Genomic DNA, 25,381 nt, shown 5'->3' with positions numbered 1-25,381 from the left:
GAAAGCTTTATTTAAAGAAACTTAGCCCCTGGACATCTTCCCAGTCACTCAAAGGACCATTCCTGAGAGGCTGCTGTGCACCAGCGCCTGTGCTAGGCTCTGGGGGTTCAGAGATGAATGACGTATATACAGTCTGTCCCCTGAGGAACTCTCAGTCTGGAGGGGGAAGCCAGGTCATTGTCATGCTAGGAAATGTAGGGGGCCCTGAAGGAGCCTGTCAGAGAAAGTCAAGAACTACGACCAAGAACAAATCTGGCGACAACTTCAGCAAGTCTGCTCTTGTGATTTTTGAGGCTTTATCTTACTGTTTTGTCACCTACTCTCTTTTTCAGTGCAGAGACGCTCCGGCAGGAACTGGAGAGAGAGAAAATGATGAAAAGACTGTTGATGACCGAACTGTGACTTCTCCCCGCGCTGCCTGGAGGACGGCATGGTGCCTTCTGTCATTTTCCTTCTTTGGGCTTTGTGTGCTCACTCTAGCACAACATGCAAATGTGTGCTCTGCCTGCCCAGGTCCCCATGGTTAGTTGAAGCCAACATCTGGCTTGACTTTTATTGGAAAAGTTATTTAATGTCTCCTGAGTATTAGAGTTTTTCTTCTACTCAATGTAGTGGAGACAGGATTTGTAAGTCTTGGCGAAAAAAAAAATGGAAAAATGGGGATTCCTTTTCAGAAGTACCTGTGTGTATTCATTGATAACCACAGGGGTTACTAAGGCGCAGAATCCTTTGCTATCAATCTCAATCATGTGATTTTGTATGATTGAAACTTACACCAAGCTTTGACTGTTTGCTAAAGAGTCATTTTTAATGAGAGAATAATTCTTTATTGCTGGTTTTTCATTTACACTGGTAAATACACAGATCTTTTAAAGTCTTTAACATTCATTTTTATTCAGACACGAGTAGGTGAACTAAAAAGGAAAGTTGCAATCACCAGGACTCGAGGTACTTCAGCTTAATCTGAAACATAATTTCACTTGTGACTTTGTTAAATACGATATTATTTGGGATACACAGAATTTATGATTGAACCCAAAGTAGGAAATTATAGCTTAAATTCTAAAAATCCTTACAAGATTAAGGTGATTCAATATCAGGATTCACTGGGGGTGTTCCATAAAGGAGAATTATTTCTAAAGTTGATCAATTCCTATCCTATTGCTAGAACCTTGACCAGAAGAAACTCTGCTCTCTTTTTGTAAGTTTCCAGAAATGTGTTTTTAAATTTTTATTATGCACTTGAACAACTTTGCAGGAATAAAGGAACCCCCTAGCCACAAACTAGCCCTCCAAATTGTTTCCCAAGCTTTCTCAATGAATATGCACACCTTTTTTACAGTGGTATGATCGGTGTGTACACACTCTTTGGTTGTACTTCTCCGCCTAACGCATAACTTCTCTTTTCAATACAGATTCTGCTCTCACCCATTTAAATGTCTTTATATCCTTATAACATGGTTAACCTCACTGCTCCCCATTATTAGATATTTGAGTTATATCCAAGTTTTCACTCTTATAAATAGTGCTGCTATGAATGTCTTTGTAAAAAAAAAAAATTACCCTTCCTTTGGATTCTCCCCCCTGGGAATATCTCCAAAGAGGGATTGTGAGGTCAAAGAGCATGAAGTATTGTATAACTCTTACTTTATTGCCAGATTGCTTTCTAGAAAGATCCAATCTTTGGGTTGGAAGGACCGTAAAGGTCAACCCCTTCGATCCCCTCTGAATGCTTGAACTCCTACAATTTATGATGCCACCAGCAATGTATAAGCATTTCTATTTACCAGTAGCTCTGCCAGTATTGGGTTTTGCCATTTTAATTTATTTTTGCTTGTTTAATAGGTGTGTACAGTTGTCCTTGAAAGGTTGTTTTATTTCATTAATTGCTAGCAAGGCCGAGCACTTTTCCATGTGATGATTTACTAGCTATATTTCCCTGTGTGTAAAATGTCCATCCATTTCTTAAGACCGCTTGTTAAGTGGAACTGATCTCATATATTTGTATCAGAACTGTATTTTTATGTTGTGTTGTATAGTTTGCTCTCCTGTCCCTGTACTTAAAACTGAATGGTGCCAATAATTTGATACTAATGATTATTTAAAAAGAGCAATGCCTCGTTTACTAACATTGTTGTAAAAGGAGGCATGTAAGCAAATATTCAGATCACAGAGGATTAACCCCTGAAGTGCTGAATCTTTAAAATATTAATATTTTTTGAGGGAAATCTTTCTAAGCTGTATTACACACTTCCCTGCCTTAGTAAACAGAGTATACCGGAGAGTATTTCACCTTTTCTCGATGAGTCATGGTCATCATTGTAAACATCAGCCCCTTTTGGACTTGGCGTGGCGCAGTAATGTCATTAGAAGCTATCAGAACGTGTGGGGCTTGGCTTTGCCTTTCACAGGCTGTTGTGCTCATCTCATTGATGGCTTCTACTGTTGTCTGCTCTGCTGGTGAAGCCATCTGGGGCAATTGGGGTATTTGGGACCTTTTAATCCCTGTACTACACGACCCCTGGCTGTACCTTTAAAACAGCTTTCGCCGTTCTTTATCTCGTGCACACGATGATGCCAAATGTGTTTCTGTACAAAATGGGGAGCTCTCTGTGTCTGGGCTCGTCAGCTCTTGCCAATCCAGCACCTAACCTGTTAGCTTTCTGAGTCTTCTGCTCTTCACCTCCTGCTCTCTGATGGGAACCTCCCGGGCAAAACAGGAAGTTCTCTTGCGGAGGCCAGGAACCCCAGTGTCACATGGTGTCAGGTTGGCTCTGCTGCTGCGGAGGGATGCATGGGCTTTCCGGCCGCTGTTTTCAGGAGCCTCTGAGTCTCCTGCTTCTTCCTCCCCGCGTCCCCCTGGGTTCACAGATGTTTCAGAAGGTGGATGTCACAGATGTCTCAGAAGTCTGGTCACAAACTCGTTGGCTACTACTGTATATGAAAACCCAGTACCTTTGGCAGCTCAACTCTAATCAGTAAAATCAAGAGGATTCCATTGTTTCAGCAGTTGTCCTGGTTATTTGCCTACGTAAATGTACGACGGGTGCTTGGCATTGGGAGCTGAGCAGAAGACATTGGCTTGGGTGGATTCACAGGGGTAAAAGTGAATTGGTACAGTCACTTCATCTGTTTTAAATTCTTAAAACCAAAACAATGGTACCATATGGTCACACAACACACATGTTATGTCCAGGGTGGGCAATCAGCAACACACACGTTATGTCCAGGGTGGGGAAGTCAGCTTGCTGACATAATCACTCCCGGCCTCCAGAGTGTGGGCCGCTGACTCCTGATGGGCATGGGGGTGAGTGCCAGGGGCCTGGGAAGCTGGCGACCCACAGGGTATGTGGACTGTAGACTGTGTAGGAGCATCTTTCTTAGGTTTGAAGAATTTTAAAACTAGGTCTTGGAGCATTCAAAAGATCCCACCTGAATGCACCCCAAATTTCATATTCCCCAAATAGCACAGGAATATTCTAATATCTTTACCTTTCTTTCACCATCTCAAAGATCACTATTTTTTTTTTAAAAAAATCGACATTCCATTACCATTTTAAAGTGTACCAATTCAGTGGTTTTTCGTATATTTGCAATGTTGTGCCAACATCACCACTAAATCCAGAACATTTCCATCATTCCAAAAAAGAAACTCCATGTCTAGAGTCACAACCTGTCTCCCATCCCCTAGCAACCACTGATTTACTCTCTGTTCCTAATTTCTGCCTAGGGATTTGCCTATTCTGTACACTTCGTATACATGGAATCACACAATATGTGGTCCCTTGTGTCTGGCTTCTTTCACTGACCACAATGTTTTCAAGGTTTATCTGTGTAGTAGCATGCATCAGTACTTCATTCCTTTTTATGGCTGAGTAATATGCCATTGTATGAACATAGCAACTTTTCGTGGCTGAGTAATATTCCATTGTATGAATATTACACCTTTGTTTATCCATTTATCAGTTGACAGACATTTGGGTTGCCACCACTTTTTGGCTATTATTAATACAAACATTTGTGTACAAGTTTTGGGGTGAACATATGTTTTCCATTCTCTTGGGTGTATAGCTGAGATTGGAAAAGTTTGGTCACATGGCAACTTTTGTTTAACTTTGGAGAAGCTGCCGGGATCACAGTTTTTACTCCTTAAGCCATCAAAAATGGAAAAATCACATTTATTACTAGACAGAGCATGGGCACCTCCATTACAGGTCAGATACTGAGATGCAGCACTGATTTGGGGAATTTTTATAACGGGGAAAAAAAGTTGTTTTAGTGAAGTGGCTTTGACGAGAAGAGAAAATAAAAATAAAGGTGGTTTCTTCTAAAAGTGAAATTAAGCTCAGGTTCATCTCTAGGTCCTTGTGTGAGTAGCTGGCTCTTGCTCAGCCAGTGGTCTCAGAATATTCAGGGAAAGTTTCCTCCCAGAAAATGTGAACAAAAGAGAAAAAAGGGGAATAAAACAGCAATAGATAGCAAGCTCAGGTTCCCAAACCAGAGAATCAACACTGAAATCAGAAATGTGTTTGTTTTTGGTTTGTTGTGGGTCTTTTTCTAAATGTTGATCAATTTAAAACTGATTATACCTTCCCTGGTGAACAGGAGAAGAAAAGAAAGGAATTTCAATTTTTAAGAAGTAGGGTTTTGGTGTTCTGTGTTTTTTTTTGTTTTGTTTTGTTTTTTTAGCATTACATGTTTATAGATTTTTCAACTGATTGCCTTTTTTGTAGTTTAGAATTTTATACATTACAAAGCTGTTTTTGGGGACGAAGTCTCTCTGTTTTGATTGTTGAATAGTTGTAGTTCATCTTACCTTTTTCAAGCAATAAATCTGACTTCTTGCAACAGCTGGTCTGTTGGGAGACCTCGCGAAGCCGAAGGGTTTCATGAGTTATACCCGATTCACCCGTCAGGATAAGCAGGTTTAAGCTCTAACTGAACATCCCCCGACAATGTCGGCTGATACCCAAGAGTCTCGCAGCACTTCTCACTATTTCCACGCCAGCACTGTCTCCCATCTCCCCTGCCGCCACTAGTTTCTTTTTGAATGTTTGTATTTTGCAATCTTATGTGTTCATTCATGCCACTGGTAGCCTGGAACCCTAGTCATTCTTACCTGTTTCATCTGATTTAAACTCCCTCGTCATCATGGAGGTCACTGTCACCACTCCACACCAGCGGACATCTGGGCCTGCATTTGGAACCTCTCTGTGCTTTTCGGTCTCCATCATTATTTTATTTGTTTATGCAAGAAAATATAACAGAAAAAAAAAGAAAAAGCAGGCAAAAATGCTGACTCTGCAGTACCATCATAAAAAGAACTGTGTCAGTGTTTTCTAACGGAAGACAGCTTGGTTGGAATATGTTATCACTCCAAAACCACCATTAGAGGTGAACTCCGGGAACTGGCACGCAGTTAAGTGCTTGGTGTGAATACAGGGATGGCTGAGTAAACAACCAAAGGGAATTGCAAGCGGCAGGAACGGATTTGAGAGAGTTGAGCATTCAGCGTGGCCATCAGGCCTGGTACAAAGCTTGCTGCGGGGGAACCAGAGTACACCGGCTGCCTTGCTTTGAAGGGGTCGGGTTATGCAAAGGCCCCAGCAGCCTCTGCTGGTTACACACTCCAAACGTCCGGAGGGGAAGCAGGTGCATCCGGCCCAAGGAGCTGCCTCTGGTGTCCCCTGGCTCTGAGCACCTAACTCAGTTCACCTAGAGTGGGGATCTTGCTATTTCAACTTCCTCCTGTGACGATGCCAAGACATCATGGGTACAGGCAGTGCTTTATAAACGGTGTCCCAAAATTCACGCAAGATTTGAATTTTGTGGGAGCATTAACAACAACAACAAAAAATAAAAGCCTAATTTTACTTGGTTTATTGCATCAGATTCTAATATCTGTTGCCCTTTGATTTCAATCCCTTCAATTTGATAAGCATTACCAAGTACCAATTATGGCCCAGGAGCAGGGACAATGAAGACCAATGAAGACCACGGCTTTGCATATGTGCCAGCATACCTGATGTGCTATTCCATACATAACCCTATACTGTATACTTTATGGATCAATAAAAAATTGACAATTTTTAATTATAAACCTGTGTTTTCTATCAAAATTACTTCTTGCGTGAATTTTTGGGACACCCTTTATAAACCAAAAGGTGTCTGAACAAGGTGGGGGAGGCAGCAGTTCTGACCAGGTGTGTCCCAGGTAAACCTTCTTAAACCTGGGCGAGCACTCGGGGTCTCTGGGGGACCCCGGTGAAATGCAGACCCTGACTCCCGAGCCTGCAGCGCGGCGCGGTTAGTGACGCTCACAAACTGGGGATGCTGAGCTGCTGAGCTGAGGACCGCGGTCTGAAGAGCAGGTCCAGAGGGGCCACCTCTGCGTCCGCGGGAGACACGCGCAGGAGAGGAGGAGCAGGGGGGAGGCCGGGAGGAAGGACGGGGGAGCGAGAGGAGAGGCTGGGAGGGAAAGCGGGGCGGCTGCGGCCCCGGCGAGGATGCGCAGACCGAGGCGGCTCCGCGGCTGCGCGGGCTGCGGGCGGGGGACGGGCCGGCGCGTGCTGGCGGCGGCGGAGGCGGCGAGGTCCCGGCCCCGCGCCCGCGGCGCCCCCGCAGCGGCCAGGGCGGCCCGGCTGAGGGCTCGGTGCGCAGCGATGGCGCGGCCGCCGGAGCGGAGCCGGGGGGTCTGGGCGCCGCTGTTCTGGCTGCTGCTGGCGGGGCCCGCCGCCTGTGCCGCCAGCCCCGGGGACGACGGCGCGGGGCCGGGCGGCCGGGGACCCCGAGGCCGCGTGCGGGGCGACGCGGGGGCCGACGAAGCGGTGCGGCGCCACGACTCCTCCTACGGCACCTTCGCCGGGGAGTTCTACGACCTGCGCTACCTGTCGGAGGAAGGTGAGGCTGGGAGGGTGCGGGGTGGCGGAGGGGAGACCCGGCTGGGGGACGGGGGCGGGCACGGGAGCGAGGGTGGGGAGTTGGAAAGGACGCGAACGGAGGCAGCTTTGGCGCAGCCGAGGCGAGGCCGGGCAGAGAGCGCAGGGCTCAGACCCCATCCGCCTGGTGAAGGGGCCCGCAGAGCTGTCCGCTTTCCAGGTGGGGAGACTGAGGCCGGGCGAGGGAGGGTGCCAGCCGAGTCCTGCGAAGCTGCGGACAGGTGGGCTGCCCCGGTGTTCAGCACCTGGCCTCCACCCTCTCGGTCAGGGGTCGGGAGTGTGTGTGTGTGGGGGGGGGGGGGAGGGGGCTGCCATCTGGCCGGGGCTGTGTGAGATTGGAGCAGCCGGCGGAAAGCAGAAATCCAGACTTAAAAGAGATGCTGCCTTATTTCCTCCCCGCGAGTATTGACCTAGATTTGCAAAGGCAAGCGCCCTGACCTCTCAGTGTTCTGTTCCCGGCGCACCCCCGCCCCCCATCACCACCCCGTCAGCGCTGGGTCACTGCCCCTTCCCCGCCTCCATCCCACTCCTTTTCTACCCGGCCTGTTAGGGCCCCCTGGTGTGAGCCACCATTGTGGGGCCTGCTGGGCCCAGAGACTGGGGTTTGTCAGCCATAGACCTCCCCGCGGGATGCTTCAGTGAGCACAAAGCCACTGATTCTGCTCAGAAGGAAGGGAAGCTGGCCTCTTTTTCCCTGCCGTTTGGAAAGTAGTCATTTTCATTTTCTTCTGCTAAAAGGAATAGTAAAATTATATATATATATATATGATATATCTGTTGCTGAGGATTAGGTTTAGCTACCTACACCAAATAGAGATGAGTAGCTTAAATAAGATAGAAGTTTCTCTGTCATATACAGAAATCTGGAAGTAGGCAGTCCAGAACTGGTCATCAGAGACCCTGGGTCCTGGTGGTCTGCATCTTCACAATTCCTAGCGTGTGACTTCATGGGCCGAAATGGCTGCATGATCTCCTGCCATTACATTCACTCTCCAGACAGTAGGAAAGAGGAAGTGGGAAGATCACCGACTATAAGGAGATGATGCCGAAGTCCCATATAACAATCCTGCTTAGCCACAGCTTAGTCATGTGGTCACTCATAGCTGCAAAGGAGGCTGGGATGTGTAGCCTTCTAGCTGGGAAGTAATAAGTCCTAGTAAAAAATTGGAATTATTGTATTAAGGAAGATGGAGAGAATGGATTTGGGAAAATGTATTAGTTGGGCAGAGGCTTAACTGCTGAAACAGAGTCCTCAAGATACAGTGGCTTAAGTAAGATGGTTTGTCTCACATGAGTCAGGCTGTTCTGAGCTGGTGGGACAGCTCTGATCTACAAGGTCATTCATGGACTCAGGTTCCTTCCATCTGATTGCTCCATCATCTCCTAAGACTTTGTCCTCCTCTGTGTGGAAGTTGAGTTGCTTGCGTGTCCTGTTCAAGCTTGAGGAAAGGAGAAGAAAGGAAGTTCGGGGCAAGCAGTTTCCTTTTAGGCTGGTTGTACAGATCACTACTGCTCACATTCCTTTGGTCAAGAACGTAATTATATGACCTAGCTGCAAAGGAGGCTGGGAAGTGTAGTCTTCTAGCTGGGTAGCCATGTGGCTAGGGAGGAGAGAATAGGGGGAAGGGAGGCCGGGGGAGCACAACAAGCAGATGCAGAATCTGTTACTCTGGAAAAGAATAAATATCCCAAAGTCCATCTGCTTCTGAATGCATCTAAAACATATTTATTCTGTTCCTAGTCAGCCTATCACACTGCCGGGTAACTCAAGATGTGGCACATGAAAGCTTATATTCTCATGGGGCACATGGACCTAACAAATGAAGAGCAAGGTCAGATGCTCTATGTCAGTTTGTATCTACAGAGAGAATAGGGTTAGTTGTGCAACCCAGACAGTTTTATGAACATGGACATCAGGTGGGCTGCAGCCATGTGAAGGCTTTATAGAGTGAGCTGGGAAGTATGAAAGGCTTTGGTGAGACAGAAGAGGGAGGACATTTAGGTGAGGTGACTGCACAGGGGCAGCAGGGCATGCAGTGTGTATACAGATCCCCAGTGTGCTTGCCTCTCTCACCCATTCTGCATGTGCAGCCAGAAGTTTGAATAGGGTCTTAGGACTTGAATCTTACCAAGCATCCCCCTTTATCTTGAGGTTCTTAGCCAGAATCTATATAGTATTAGAACAACAGTAGAATGTAAAACAAATTACCACGATTATGGCTAAATAGCCCATTCTGGCTGTTCTCTCAAAAAAACAAAACAAAACAAAACAACACAACAACACACACACAAAAAAAAACTGAGCTGGGTGTTGGCTTAGGGTTAAGTCCCAAGTAAAGCTAGCCTCCTGCTCTGTTCTCCCAGCTGCTGAGATCCACAGGCCAGGGCTGAGGAACAGACCCTGAGTCTTTCCACAGCCACATGGGTGATGGTAGCTGGCCTGCCCTTGGGGCCATGGCCTGTATAGGAAGGAAAAGGGGACAACACCATACTTGGTTGCTATCTTCCAGGCACAGTGACTTGTAAGACATGGCCCAGTCAATGAGCTCCTGACCATGAAGTTCAGACCACAGTTTTTTCTATCTTGGGAAAGAGCTGGTGAGGCAGTAGAGAGAAGAGCAGGGCCTGGAAGGGCAGAGTTCCCTTCATCTGCTTGTATTCTTCCTACATCGACTGCATATTGTATGCAGCTACATAATTCATCACCCTACACATAAACATTTGGGATGCAAATGTTACCGCCATGCTTTTCCCCTTTGAGATGCATAGACAGTTACTATCTGAGAAAAAAAAAAAGACCACACACACACACACACTTTTTCATTTATAGTATCTCTTCGTTTGTTCTTTGGTTTGAACAAATATAGTATCACCTTGCTTGGTGAAAAAGAAAAAGTAGAAACACTATATGTATACTTTTTATGGGCAGGGGATAGCTTATGATCTCTGAATCTTTTACTGATAGAAAAATAAAACAAAGCACAAAAAAGGTAAGTAATTTATAAAAATAATCTATATCTTTAAAGATAATCTATATCTAATTTATCTTTGTATCCACCATGAATCAATCTAGCCCAATAATAACACTAATTGGAGCTAATTGTTAATAAGTGCTTCCTACTGTGCCAGGCACTATTTTAAGTACCTTTTACGTATTAACTTTACTCTTTACAGCAATACTCTGGCTTTGATACTACAATTTTCTCCACTTTCGAGCGAAGAAAACTGACCCACAGAAAATTTAGATATCTTAGCTAAAGTCACACAGCCAGGAAGCCGCAGAGAGCTGTATGGGATTGTTGACCGACTTTATGGGAAAGGTGTGCAAGCTGTCTGGCCTGCCTGGAATGGAGGGTCCCTGTTGACGTGCTAGGAAATGCAGAGGGACAGGCGGGGATGGGGTACTTTTATGAGTGGACTGGAGAAGAGGGGTTTGGCATTGGTAGGGAGGCAGTGGAGAACCGCAGGCTGCTGAGTGGAGGAATGCCTTGGCGAACGCTTTGCTAAACAGGCTCCATGTGTGTGTGTGTGTGTGTGTGTGTGTGTGTGTGTGTGTGTGTGTGTAGCTTTCCATTTTCCAAAGTCCCAGGACAGCTTTCCTTCATGATGTGACTCTGCTGAGCGGAAACGGTGACTCACGCAGTCCGGAAAGAGACAGATGCTGATGCAGTGGCTCTCAGAGATTTGAACGGATAATTTCTGGTTAAAATATCAAGGACTCAAGGACTAAATTAATACCTGAGAGCTGTGATCCAAGCAGTTCATTAGAGGCGATAAATAGCAAACCAGAAGCCATTAACCACTCAGTGGAGGATGGCAAAACAGGCTCAAGGGATTACAGGAAAGGGATAGATAGTATCTGTGAATAACACAGGGATGGAAACCACAAAACCATATTGAGAACCTGAAAAAAAAAAAATAACCACGAAAATAAGTACCTCTTGTATTACAGGAATATCCGAAGGGAGAAAAAGTGGCTTAATTGTTCTCCACAACAGAGCAGTTATTGGAAGGTTTTACAGGGCACATGTGAGAAGGAAAGTGGGGAGGTGCCCTAAACCAATATTATTTGGTCTCAATCCAAGTTTTTATTTTAGTGAAAAAGAAAACAAATAGCACGAAGCCCAGCCGGTGTGGCTAAGTGGTTGAGCATTGACCCATGAACCAAGGGGGGGTTCGATTCCCAGTCAGGGCACATGCTTGGGTTTCGGATTTGATCCCCAGTCGGAGGAGGAGGGGCATGCAGGAGGCAGCCAATTGATGATGTTTCTCATCTATGTTTCTATGTCTCTATCCTTCTCCCTTCCTCTCTCTACAAAAATCAGTAAAAACATTTAAAAAAGCTACCAAAATGGAGGGAAAGGAACAAGCAAAAACAAACAAAACCCCAAAACCAGTAGTGAAAAATGGGGGATGGACAATGTAAAGGGAGAAGGAAGAACTGGCCGTGTCTGGGGGTTCTAACCTATGTATCTCAAGAGCAAGGCAGACAAGTAAGTGTAGGAAAGAAAGAATGGTGGGGACGGGGGGCAACCAATAAAGGTCTTTAAACAGTATTGTGACAAGATCAGTTTCCCATTTTAGAAAGATGGCAGGTGGGGGGAGAAGTGGGAGGGAGGTGGGGGGATCAGATAGGCGATGGTACAGCATGAAAGGGCAGGCTCTGGTTTCTAGGGTGGGAATAGAAGAATGGTGGGTGAGTATAGATAGCAGGTGGAGAAACCCAGGACTACAGTTTCAGGGTTGGAAGACTGTGGTGGGTGGTGGCATTCTTCACGGAGACAGGAAACGTAGGAGGAAGAGCATTTGGGAGGTGGGGGAGCTCAGTTTTGGGCTATGGAGTCTATGTGCTTATGGAATATCCAGGTAGAAACCCCATGTCTGACGGTGGGTAACAGCCACCCAAACGAGAACGGCAGGCAACTTCATAGACTGTAACAGAATTTATTATAGGGCAGTTTCCTTCCAGGAAGATTGAGCCACAGGGGACAGATGGCCCAGAACCTCGCACAAATTATTCTCTGCTACCGGACACCTGTTGCAGTACTTTTTGCAATAGTATAACTCGGGGACTAATGATTGACGAGACAAAGGGATGAAGAATGCAATAGCTCCCAGGGTGGTACCTCCTGGTGGTCTTGTGGTAGATGATTGCTTATAATCAATACTATTTCCAGTTGGCTATTTACCTCTGTTGTCATGCCATTCCAATTGTTACTAATAAAAATATTTATGGCTGCATTTTATGAAACACAGATAATCATCAACTAAAAGGCTTTGATATGCTTGCTAAGGACAGGGAGGTTGTTCAAAGGTCACAGCATGAAACTTAAAAACGAAATGAAATCCAGAACACACACGGTACATACCCTTGACCAGAATCGAACCCAGGACCCTTCAGTCTGCAGGCCAATTCTCAACCACTGAGCCAAACCGGCTAGGGCTGGAACCTGAACTTTAGATCCAGGTTCTGCTTGTAGGCACTTTTGGTAATGATCTTACCAGTTAGTCATGCTAGAGTTTTAGGATAATGGTCTTGGGAACATAAAAAAACTTTTTGCAACCTAGCAGGATCTTAGATACTGGCACATAGTCCCAACTTATTTTATGCAAAATAGATCATTTAATTCCAGCAAAATTTGAAATATTGTAAAATGTGCTTATATTCTGATGCCAACCCCAACGAGTATACTGAAGTTTATTTCTGGTATTAATGACCCAGAGTTATCACAAGTTAAAGGGGTGGCCCACAAAAAGACTGTCCTCAATTCAGACCAACTGGCTACCAATTCAGGGGCACCCACTAGAATGTCTCGTAGAACTCAGGACAGCACTGTACCTACAAATAGTATCGTTTTGTTATAAAGGAAACACCTCAGGAACAGCCAGTGTAGGCACATGTAGGGCGAGTCCAGGGGACTCCCGAATGCAGTTCCCGAGCTTCCTCGTGGAATCAGGGCCTGTCACCCTCCTGGGACAGCACCGTAGTGAGAAATAGGAGGAAGAACATATGAAGAGCTCAGCATAGTTTGTAGCACTCAGCAGTTCAATATAAAGAGAAAAACAAAAATCTCATCTCAGGCAGGCCTTGCCAAGGTATTAGGGGTGAGTTAATTAAATGTTTGACCAAATAGAGCAGGCTAATCTTTTAAGTTTTGTATGGCCCGCAAATGATGTTATAAATATCCAAACGGCCCTAGGCAGAAAAAAGGTTCCCCACCCCTGTCCAAAATGCACAGCTGTGTGCCAGGAAAATGCAGTCCAGTGGCTTTTTTTTCCCCTTACAGGATAATTAATAGAACCAAATAAACAGAATCTCACTTAAAAAAATTACAAATAAAAAAGAAATGACATCAAAATAATGAGAAAAGAAAAACTAATAAACAGTAATTTTTTAAAATGTGTATTTACTTTCCTAATGTTATAGGGTGATTTTATTTATTCATTTGTCAATCATTTATTCAGTGGCCAGTGCTAGGCATAATGCTGGGCAGAGAATACAAGATGAATCACACTTGGTTCCTTCGTACACCGAGGAAACAGTCTAGGATAGTGGTGGGCCAACTCATTAGTCAACAGAGCCAAATATCAACAGTACAACGATTGAAATTTCTTTTGAGAGCCAAATTTTTTAAACTTAAGCTATATAGTTAGGCACATTGTTACTGACCTAATTAGGGTACTCCTAAGGCTTAGGAAGAGCCACACTCAAGGGGCCAAAGAGCCACATGTGGCTCGCGAGCCGCAGTTTGCCGACCGCGGGTCTAGGAGAAAATTATTTTTGTTACAAACTGGAAGCATAATGCAGGTTGCCCTTCAATGTATGGTTTAATGCATTATGATGCCAAGTAATGCTACAAGAAAAATACACAGCTGTTAGAAATGATGTGTGTAAAGAATTTAGTGAAATATGAAAATGTTATATGCAGCTTAATGAAAAATGGAAGTTCACAGTGATGGAAAAATTCTATTATCACATATATAAATGGAAAACCTCTAGTACTGAATATATAAGTGGGTCATTGTTAACTTTTTAAGTATGTTTTCATTGATTTGAGAGAGAGAGAGAGAAAGGGAGAGGGAGAGACAGAGAGAATCATCGATGTGAGAGAGAAACATCAGTGGGTTGCCACACCCTGACTAGAGATCAGACCTGCAACTTGGGCATGTTCCCTGACCAGAAATCAAACCGGTGACCTTTGGGTGCACAGGATAATGCCCAACCAACTGAGCCACACCGGCCAGGGCTATTTTTTTTCCCTCTTAGAGCATGTCTATTGAATTCAAACTGTGGTTTTTAAGCTCCCAGGTCACAGTGGTGAGCCTGTGTTCATATGAAATTATGCCCCCTCTCAGGGCCTCAGTTTCCTTGCCTGTAAAGTGAGGGGAAAGTCACTTATTCTCAGCTAACATGTAAGGCTCAGTTCAAAGATGTGTACCCTGTATTCTCCCCTCATGAAGAGGGTGATTAGGCTTACCCAGGGCCCTTTTCTGAGGCCTGATATCTATATTTAGATGGGTGTGATAGAAAATAGTAAATGTACTTTTTAAAATTCTCATTGAAAAAGTTGTTACTGGACTTGCTAACCATTATTTATTCTCACTGTCCAGGTTACCCTTTCCCTACTGCTCCTCCTGTGGATCCATTTGCCAAAATCAAAGTGGATGACTGTGGTAAAACTAAGGGATGCTTTAGGTTGGTAGACCTGTGCATTGGATAACTCTAAGACTGAGGCGTCGCTTTACTTCTCAGGATAGAATTGAAATTGCATGCAGTCCATTCTAACCAGGGGCCTATACCCCTTCAGACCTTCGGCAGGGATATGGCCGCTCTGATGGCCACCCCAGTTTTCAGTCTTCAAGGCCTGGGACACTGGAACATTCTTCACTTTGACTGTGCTGCCATTGGCACCAGTGTCTGTTCCTAACCAATTGGCTGTCTGAAGAAGAATCACATGACACAGAATATGTCCACATTTATGGGGGGGTGGGGGGGGATGGCCAGGACAGACAATGATAAACATGTCTGATACCCAATTCCTTTTCAAATAAATAGTCGTGGTATATTGATATCTGTATGATACCAACTAGTCATTAAGCACTTGTTGTCTAGTGTGTTGAGGCCTCCCCTGATTTTTAATAGTATCCTTTCATGACATGATGGGCTAGAGCTAGAAAACAGTAGTCGAGACAGTGGGCCTCCCACGAAGATAGCTCTGTTTTGTTGGAAAACTTCCTTTGAATTTTTTGTTTTCTGAAACAAATTGTCCTTAAGTAAAGATTTTTTTGATCACTGTTCTAAAGTTCTGATTTATATTTTTTTGGTCCATTGCTCAAGATCTATGGGTGGTGCGGCGGGGGGGGGGGTGGGGGTGGGACTGAATTATAGGGGTTTTGAGCTTTCTTTGGATTACCAGAACATTCTAAGGAATAAAAATAATCCAATAATACTAATATTAAGGAAAATGGCCTTTAATGTATAATTCTGGTGACTAAGGGATATTTTTGAGAAGTGAAGGAAGTTTAGTACCCCGCTGGCTTCAGGGTGACCTGCTTTCGGGCCCATTCACTCCTCCTTTAGCTGTTCTTAACCTTTTCCACCCAAGTTCCTTGCTGTCTGGAGCTTATATCTCACCCTGGCTGCTCAGAGTCCCTGCTGAGTCCTTGCCTCCCTCCTCCGTCAGCACTTAGTAGGTTTGTGTCTTGTTCCTCCAGATACCTTCCATCTGAATTTAGATGGTCACACCCATTGCTACAACGCTCTGTCATCCTAAAAAGAAAGTTCCTCAAACTAGGGGTTGTCAGTTCTGAAAGGACCACAAGTCCTCTATAAGAAAATTTAAATTTCTGTTTTCAAAAAAGAAACAGATCATATATACAAAGAACAGACGTATGGCTGCCAGATGGGAAGGGAGTGGGTGAAAAGGTGAAGGGATTAAGGAGTACAAATTGGCAGTTACCAAATAGTCACCAGGATGTAAAGCGCAGCATAGGAAGTACAGTCAATAATATTGTAATGACTGTAAGGCGCAGGTGGGTACTAGATTTGTCAGGGACATCACTTTGGAAGTTACGTAACTGTCTAACCCTATGCTGTACACGGAAAACTAATATAATATCGAGTATCAATTGTAATTGAAAAATATTAATTTTTAAAAAACATTGCTCAGGCAAATTAAAAATAAATAAGTAAAATAAATTGGTGTCTTTATGTCAGTGGTGCTTCTTTAAAAGATCAATGTATGCATAATCTGATTTTGTGGAGAAACACCTTATTCTGCTGTATGCTTTCATGTCTGAATTTGTGATTGTATGAGAACCTATACAGCAAAGGCAAATTTTATAAATAGACGATGCATCCATGCTCAGTGAATACCAGATGAGGTGTTCAATGGGTGCATTGTTCATTCCAGGGTTTTGCAGCAATTCAGATAAAAGTGGAAGAGAGTGAGTCCTGATTAATAGAACATGCTCAGTTAAAAGACGCTGCACAGTACAGTCAGACATACCATATGTGTGTGAGCAGAATTTCACTTTAAGAGAAACCGCATCATCCATCACATGAACGCTGTCAGTTTAAATGTTCCTGGTTTTGTAGTTTATATATTTATATTTAATTTGCAACTTGGTGTTCATTTAATTGCAACATTAAAGTAGAAAAAATTGGTATACATTTAATTAACAAAAATAATTTAAATTATTAACTCGGAGAATTTTCTCATTTAAAAGGGATTCAGAAATAATTCAGTAATAACTAATATTTGAGAGATACTACTATAGTGTAGAGAACACTGGCTGGGAGTTTGGAGGCGCAGGTTCAAGTCCTGTTGCAGCTACTGACTCACTATGCAACCTTCCCATCTCTGGGCCCCTTTAATATGCAGATAAAGTGAAGCAGGTCATCTATGAGGTCCCTCCCAACTGAGTGGAACTGTTTTTTGAAGCAAAGATCTAATTTATTCAGTAATGTTGCTTAGCATCCTGCCTGATCCATCAATGTCCTCTTAATGTATTTTAAATAAGAATATGAAGGAGTCATGTCTGTTTTTTATTAACTTTATTGGGGGTAACACTAATTAATAGCATTACATAAGTTTCAGGTGTGCATTTTATAATTACCATCATATTCCATTGTGTGCTCACCACTCAGAGTCTAACCTCTTTCCATCACCATATATTTGACCCCCTTTATCCTCTTGAGTAATGTCTGTTTTGATGTCTCTTATAGATATGGGAAACCAGGCTGCAATGCAGAGACCTGTGACTACTTCCTTAGCTACCGGATAATAGGGGCCGATGTGGAATTTGAGCTGAGTGCAGACACAGATGGCTGGGTAGCAGTTGGCTTCTCTTCAGACAGGAAAATGGTGAGACACATCATGATAGAAGCTTATTTTTCTCTTTAGTTTGCTATGTGACTTTAGCATTTAGAGAATGGGCATGGTTAAGCTGCCATTGCCACTTTTAAATGCAAGAAGCTAATTTCTGGCATTTGGTTGTCTTTTGCAAAGCATCACAAAGCAAAGAAACTCACCAAAGCAGTATAATGAGTATATTAGTGTTGCTCTCTGGCTGCAAGTTAAAATAAATTCAAGCTAGCTTAAACAACCAAGGAAGGGTTGGTTTTGAGAACACAAGATGTTTCATATCTATTGATCAGCTATTTCCACAGATATCCTGCAGGGGAAGTCTCCAAAGCTACATGGTTTTTAATAGTAAGCATTTATTTGTTGCTCATGTGTGTGCATTGGCTGGGGCTCAGCTGGGCTTGGCTCCTGTCCATGTGTTGGATTTAGTTTTTTTCCCCCCTAATCATTCTGCAACCAGCAACTACCAAGGCATGTTATTTTTGTGGCAGAGACAGGAGTGCAAGGGCAATCCAAACTTATTTCAACCTCTGCTCGTGTTACAGCTGCTAACACTCCATTGCCCAAAGCAGGTCACACAGCCAAGCCCAGAAGGAAGGGGCCGGGATATACACTCCCTCTACCAAGAGGCCCTGCAAAGGTCTGGGCGTATAATATAACTACAGGGGACTGAAGAATTGGGTCTGACAATTCAGTCTTCCACAGTTCTCCTGGGCGAGAACACATCTGGACCTTAGGAAGGACTGTGACCAGGCACAGGCAGGGCACCAGGAACCCAGGCAGCTGCCCATCTCCTGCCTTTGCTCCTCTCTACACCTCTGCTGCCGTCTTCCCTCCTTTCTCTGTAGCCCCGTCATTTGCCACTTCACTGTGCCAGGACTTTCTTAGGCCTCTGTACCCTGGCGCATGCACTTCTCTTTCCCTGGCCTCTTTGAGATCCAGGCAGTGAGAGGAGGGCAGCTCAGACCAGGGTTACGGCAGGGGTGGTGGTGAGAGGTGCTCAGATTCTGGATACGTTTTGGAGGTCAGATAGGCTTCGCTAATGAATTAGACATGGGATGTAGATGGGTGGTAGGAGGAAGCGAAGAGGACGGTCCAGGCGGTCAGAGCTCCCGGGGCTTTTTGTCCAGGAGAGGTGACCTCAATTCCCAGTCCAGGCAGTAAGACAACAGCGGGTCCCACTGGTAAGATTGTGCAAATAAGAATCTACATCACTTATCACCTACTGGGGTGTTAATAGGTGAAACAGCAGATATGTGCCATACCGAGGGACTGGCTCGGGTTGCAGCTGATTATTTCCTGTCCTGGGCTGCGTTTGCAGGCATGGTGCAGCTGTTAAGATGATGGGGCTCGGAGCTGGGAGGTTGAGTGAGGAGCATTCACATTTTATGTTTGACATTTTGCTGCCTAAAGGCTTTTACATTACCGGTTTCTCTTTTCTTCTATTATTTCAATAAGAAGCGCAGGTTAAATTTTTTTCAAACCTTGATACACAGGAAAAGCAAAATGGAAACCCTTTTAATAGCCTTTAACTTATTTTGAAATGGTGCATTATTTTTATTAGACTTTATTATTTCTTAATCTTCACCCAACTGAAGATCTTTTTCTCACTTTTATCCTCACCTGAGGATATGTTTATTGATGAGAGAGAGAGAGAGAGAGAGAGAGAGAGAGAGAGAGAGAAAGAAACATTGATGTGAGAGAGAAATATCAATTGGTCGCCTCCTGTACACTCCCTGAGTAGGGAATGAGCATGTACCCTGGGTATGTGCTCTGACCAGGAATCAGACCTGCAACCTTTATGGTGTACAGGACAGGGCTCCAACCAAATAAGCCATTGGCCAGGGTTAGGGTTTATTTTTACAGCAGTTTTAGATTCACAACAAAATTGAATAGCGGGTACAGAAAATTTTCATTGACATGCGCAGCCTCACCCATTATCAACATCCTGCACAAAGTAGAACGTTTCTTAGAATTGATAAACACCTTAACATTTTTTTACTTATTTTGAAAAAATTTTAAACCTACAGACAAGCTGCAAGGATAGTACAATAGAAGAATCACCAATTGATAACTTTTTTATTGTGGTAAAATGTACATTACACAAAATCTACCATTTTAACCATTTTAAAGTATACAATTCAGTGGCATCAGTTATATTCACAGGGTGCAACCATTGCCACTGTCTAGTTCCAGAACTTCTTTACAAATGATAACATTTGCCACACATGCTTAATCTCTCTACTGCTTCTACTGCTAATACTATTATTGTTACCATTCTCTGGAAACTTTGGAGATTAAATCCATTTACTTATTAAATTCAGGAAGTTTAACATTGATCTGATGGTATTATCCAATACACGGTCCATTTTTAAATGCTGCCAATTGTCCCAATAATGTTCTTTATGGAAATTTTTATTTTATGACCCAAGATTCTGTCCAGGAACACCACACCATTGGTTGTCATGTATATTTCATCTTCTTTAATATTAAATAGTTCCTTAGCCTTTAAAAAAAAATTGGTCTTTTATGACTTTTTTGATGATTATAGGCCAATTTTTTCTTTTTTAGAATGACCCTCAATTTGAATTTGTCTGATTGTATTTTTAATGATTAGTTTCTGTGTTTTTGGCAAGAATACGGTATAGCTGGTGACATATTCCTTTCTCAATATCATATCAGGAGGCATTTGATGTCAGCCATTGTGATGTTAACTTTGGTCAGTTAGTGAAAGCTTTTAATGGCATTTAAAATAATTTTGGGGGTGGGATTTCAAATGACAAAGGTAATGGAATATCCATTTCTCAGTGAAATTTCTGTATTTTTTGTTAATTCTCATCCGAGGACATTTTTCCATTGATTTTTAGAGAATGGAAGGGAGCGGGAGAGACAGAGAGAGAGAAACGTCAATGTGAGAGAGACACATCCATTGGTTGCCTCCCACAAGAGCCCTGACCAGGGCTGGGGATCAAGCCTGCAACTGAGGTATGTGCCCTTGACCGGATTCGAACCCAGGACCTTTCAGTCCACAGGCCAACGCTCTATTCACTAAGCCAAATGGCTGGAGCTGAAATTTTTTTTTAGTAGAGAAATTTGCAAAAGGCTGACTTTTTTTCTTCATTATTTTCCATGTCAGGGTGGTGACGATGTCATGGCCTGCGTCCATGATGACAATGGCAGGGTCCGCATACAGCACTTCTATAACGTAGGCCAGTGGGCAAAGGAGATCCAGAGGAATCCTGCCAGAGATGAAGAAGGAGTGTATGAGAACAATCGAGTCACCTGCAGATTTAAACGCCCTGTGAATGTTCCCAGAGATGAAACGATTGTCGACCTGCATTTGAGTTGGTATTATCTGTTTGCTTGGGGTCCAGCCATTCAGGGTAAGCTTGCATTTTGGCATCTGGATTAAACATTAGACACCGCTGTCCTGGTGTTCGTTATTTATTGGGCAAGAGAGTGATAAGCACTTGCGATAATATTGTAAAAAAAGGAGATATGATCCTGCCTTCAGGTTATAATGGATTTATCATTCACACGGACATGCAAATGGGTAAGGTATACACATGCATAGCTTGAATAATACAAGATAACATATGAGTTAAGTGCTGAATGAAACAGATCACCTGACTACTATTTGTGGGGTGTGGCTGTGTTTAATTCTCACCTGCTCCCATTTATTCCTCACCACATCCTTGAGAAGTAAAGGTATTATATTCTGATTCTCTAGAGACTAAGAAACTTGCTCAGGGCACTACGACTAACTAATGGAGAACTAATATTCAATCCTAGGTCTGCCTGGCTCCAAAGTCAGTGATAACTCTTAGCCCTTATGCTCTAAATATAAACAATCAAACACTGAGCAGGAAAGGGTTTCTGGAGACTTCGCTAGAGATTGACAGGCATTTCAGTGTGCTTACTTTATGACTATCCTGATGGTCATAAATCCACCAAATGGTCACAAATCCACCAAATTATCCTATAATTTTGCCCATTACGCCTCACATTTTAACTTGCGTAGACATCACCTGCCTTTATCGTTAAAATGCAATTCAGTGGCCTGGGATTCTGCATTTCTAACAAGCTCCTCATGGATTTGGTCCATTGCTGACCTTCCTTTGGAGGGCAAGGCTCTTCCAGCATCTCCCCAACAAAGACCCGAGGATGTCATGAGACCTTTTAGCAGCTGCTAAAACCAAGTCACACTGTGTCTTCGGCATTTCCTGGCTGATCAGCCTAATGGCCTGAGAAGCCTGGGCGCGACTTGTCTGCAGTGTTTGTGTGAGCACTTTTCTGGCTCCTGGGTGTTGGGTCTTCCTTAACTGTGTGCCTATCAACTCTATATTGTCCAGTCTGATCTGCCTCCCCCTGTCCCCTTTCAAATTGTTTCCATTGATTGGTCTGGGGCGTTCATAAACTTGTTTTTCAGTTTCTAATTGAAAAAAACATTGGGATGCCTTCAGATAGATTTTGGGACAATTCTCCCATTTGCGTATGTCCAGATTACCAACAGTGGATCTGCAATTATGTCTTCCAGTACTTTCAGTAACCTGGGAAATTACTAATATCTTAGCCTGGAGAAAGGAACTCATTTCAAATGATGGCATTTGGCGTCTAAAATGTTGTGTTTGTGCATTGGTTTTGCCCCTTGGTGGCTGTATCTAGCCTTTATCTAAATTCTGAACTCCAATTTCTTTATATCTAAAATGGGGATAATAATAATTTTGACTTTATAGAATTATTGTAAGGATTATATGAAAACAAACTGGAAAGTGCTGTACTTCAGCAGTTCATCTTCTTACACATTTGGCATAATAGCCAGCAGGGCAGGCCTTCCTGCCTTGCTTGGTAAGATCACTCAGGACTTCTGTTCTTCTCACCGTCTCCAAACAAAACAGGCCCATTCCTACCCCACAGCCAGGTGTGTGCTTTTCCTGTCTCTTGGACAGCCTCTTAATACCTCTCTATCTTCTTTAAAAAAATTTTTAATTTATTGATTTCAGAGAGGAAGAGAGAGGGAGAGACAGATAGAAACATCAATGATGAGAGAGAATCATTCATCAGCTGTCTCCTGCACACCCTCTACCAGGGATCAAGCCAGCAACCTGGGCATGTGCCCTTGGCCGGAATCGAACCTGGGATCCTTTAGTCCGCAGGCTGACGCTCTATCCACTGAGCCAAACCAGCTAGGGCCTAACACCTTTCTATTGATGAAAACTTTTCATGCTCTTAAGGTCTCTCAGTGGTGATAAACTCTGAGCTAAGGTTTGAAGAGGGGCATGGGTTAGAGTTCTCTAAGGAAGGCATGAGGTAGAACTGCTTGGTTAAGCCTAGGAGTCTGCAGGGGACCCCCAAGCGACATCAGGTAGGGGAGGTGAGGGATCTGCTGAGAGAAAAATCTCGTGCCAACCTGAGGAGTTTGATTTGTGCTAACAGGAGCCAGCATGGACACTGGAGCAGAGAAGTGACATGTCAAGTTCAGTTCAGCTTCCCTGGCAGATAGGACCTTTAAGACACTCACTCTGAGCCCTGTTTCCAAGGAGACCTTTGCTCTGAACTCATCTGCCTTCGTCTCCCTAACCCAGGTTTCATAGGGATTATCCATAGGGTTTACATCCACATGGATTTCATATGGGTTAGGAGGTCAGGCACTTCTAATCAGCTTATGAAGTAGCCTTTAACACAGCCTTTTCCTCTTTCCACTTCTAACCAGGTCAAAAACAAGCTTTCTGTTCAAATATTTATTTGGGCCCTGGCCAGTGTTGTTCTATGGTTAGAGTGCTGGCCTACTCACCAAAGGGTCGTGAGTTTGATTTCCAGTCAAGGGCATGCACCTGGGTTGCAGGTTCAATTCCCCGGCCCCAGTCAGAGCACATGTAGGAGGCAGCCAAATGATGTGTCTTTCTCACATTGATGTTTCTCTCTCTCTCTCTCTCTCTCTCTCCCTCTCTCTCTCTCTCTCTCTCTCTCTCTTTCTCTCCCTCCTTCCCTCCCTCCCTCCCTCCCCTGCCCCCTTCCATCCACCCTCCCTAAAAATCAATGGGAAAAGTATCCTCCAATGAGGATTAACAAAAAAACATTTATTTGGCATTTTAATCCTCCTATGTCCTGTACCATTCCATCCAACTTGGGCAAGCTACCACTTTATGTCCCACAGACAAAGTGAGAGAGGCTTCCGTCTATAAGGGAGTCCAGTGTATTCAGGGGTTGTTAATAATTCATATATAAAATACATATTTGAGGAAAACAATTAGTAGCTCTTGCTCTTTGAAAGCATAGTATGGTTTTCCATTTGGTATTAATAAGATAAAACTCATTAGAGACCTTAAAAGTAAGCATTCATACAATACTAAGTAGCAGACTTAAAACTGGGGTGCCGTGGAGAGACCCATAGCATTATTCTGGTAGTGGGTGTGCAGATTCACGAGAACTTGTCTTTTTGGATAAATTTAACTAATTCCTATGTTCTTCATTATATGTACATTATATGCTGAGAGTTCTGATACCTGATTCCAGATCTTTATAATCACTGCTTACGTATTCAACAAAAAGGTTTTTGTTTTGTTTTTCTGTTGTTAGAATATATCAGTTTAAATATGTGCTTTTCTTTAATTGCCCCTTCCTTTTCATTTCTTTTTTTAAAGGCTCTATCACCCGACACGATATAGACTCACCACCTACTTCCGAGCGTGTTGTCAGTATTTACAAGTATGAAGACATTTTTATGCCATCAGCTGCCTACCAGACCTTCTCCTCTCCATTTTGTTTGCTTCTCATTGTTGCCCTGACTTTCTACTTATTGATGGGAACCCCTTAATCGCAGCTGCAAAGCCAACACATTCAATGGATTAGAAAGTCTTTAGTATATATATATATTTTTAAAGAATATGTAGTATAATTTTAGCTTCTATTATTTTAAAAAAAAAGACTCATGCTTTCAGCTTTTCGGAAGAAAAAAACAAACTTCTTTTCTAATCAAAGAGGATTGTTTAATAATGACCCCATACTTTTGGAAAATACTTAAAACTTTTCTAAGTTTTCATATTTGAGCTTCACAATATCTCTGAGTTGGTTTGATGAATATTATTATTGCCTTCTTACTGAATGGGGTTTGAGACCCAGAAGGCTGCCTTTTTGTGACTTGGTCAGATAACAGGTAGCAAGGTAGATAAAGAGCTAGGCATGGGATCATGTCCCTAAAGCACCTCTCCTCTCCTCTTCCAGCTACAGCTCAGGAGACTTACTTGGAATATTACTAAAGAGAACTTCACAGGATAGACATAGTTCACAGTCAGCCTTTTAGGCAGAAGAACTTTCAAATTTCCATAAAGCTTAAGTGCGTTTGGATAATTACACCGCTGATGGGAAGAATGGGGGAGATTACAATGATATGAAAATGGTTCATATTTCTTTGAAATTTCTTCTCAATTAGTGAGTAGCTATGAGAAACCATTTTTTTATTGCTGTTGGAAAGCTTAGAAACAGAGTTGATTGATCCTGAAGATGAAAATTATGTTAATGATAGAAAATATGGGCATTGTTAGCAGTTAGAATTTGACCACTGTTTTATAAATTAAGGTACTCATCTGTGGTTACAGCCTATTCTGTTGCCAGAGTAACATACACTGAGAATGATTACCAGTAAACAGTAATATAACAGAAAAATCATCTTAATAAAAATTTAAAGCATTTGGACAATAACGCAACATTTTGCAGATTGTGGAATTTGGCATAGAAACTTTTTTAAGATGAGATTTTTTTATTAGAAAACTAGAGGCCCAGTGCACGAAATTTGTGCAAGGGGATTGGCCCTCGCAGCCCCGGCTTCGTCCGGAAGGTCTTCCAGAAGGACGTCTGGTCTAATTAGCATATTATGCTTTTTTATTATAGATGACAAATGACCCGTAAAGTGAATTCACCTAGATCAGTGGTTGGCAGACTGTGGCTTGCGAGCCACGTGTGGCTCTTTGGCCCCTTGAGTGTGGCTCTTCCACAAAATACCGACTTCTGCGCATGGGCCATGAAGTTTCAATCGCACTGTACATGCGCGCCCGCCCGTGGTATTTTGTGAAAGAG

At 43.3% G+C, this 25,381-nt stretch overlaps 2 protein-coding genes across 6 annotated transcripts in view; both read left to right on the top strand.

The window, feature by feature from the left end:
* The window catches only part of EPB41L4B (erythrocyte membrane protein band 4.1 like 4B), a gene marked incomplete at its 5' end in the record, with an annotated part of 115,018 nt that extends 112,015 nt beyond the window's left edge, over positions 1-3,003 (top strand). For all 5 annotated transcript variants that reach the window (XM_081103438.1, XM_081103440.1, XM_081103437.1 and 2 more), the window contains one exon: positions 333-3,003. In XM_081103438.1, coding sequence (XP_080959564.1) covers positions 333-402 — 70 coding nt within the window. In that variant the 3' untranslated portion in view covers positions 403-3,003. The remainder of the gene's footprint in view (positions 1-332) is intronic.
* A 3,625-nt stretch (positions 3,004-6,628) lies between these two features.
* Positions 6,629-24,995, top strand: FRRS1L (ferric chelate reductase 1 like). Its single transcript, XM_081104109.1, has 5 exons — positions 6,629-6,900; positions 14,550-14,634; positions 17,167-17,305; positions 20,442-20,688; positions 23,950-24,995. The coding sequence occupies exons 1-5, from the start codon at positions 6,663-6,665 to the stop codon at positions 24,120-24,122; spliced, it is 882 nt and encodes a 293-aa protein (XP_080960235.1). The 5' UTR covers positions 6,629-6,662; the 3' UTR covers positions 24,123-24,995.
* Positions 24,996-25,381: the final 386 nt, after the last annotated feature.

Source organism: Myotis nattereri, assembly GCF_964212035.1.
Source record: "Myotis nattereri genome assembly, chromosome: 12".
In the NCBI taxonomy this organism is placed as follows: Eukaryota; Metazoa; Chordata; class Mammalia; order Chiroptera; family Vespertilionidae; genus Myotis; species Myotis nattereri.
Note: the sequence above shows the minus strand (reverse complement) of the source record. Positions and strands in the feature narration are given on the sequence as shown.

Bases quoted from the DNA above. Each gene is read 5' to 3' on its own strand.
- FRRS1L (XM_081104109.1), top strand. From the start codon at position 6,663: ATGGCGCGGCCGCCGGAGCGGAGCCGGGGGGTCTGGGCGCCGCTGTTC. The intron at 6,901-14,549 runs GTGAGGCTGGGA...CTCACTGTCCAG, and splicing joins GCGCTACCTGTCGGAGGAAG to GTTACCCTTTCCCTACTGCT. The intron at 17,306-20,441 runs GTGAGACACATC...TTTCCATGTCAG, and splicing joins TCTCTTCAGACAGGAAAATG to GGTGGTGACGATGTCATGGC.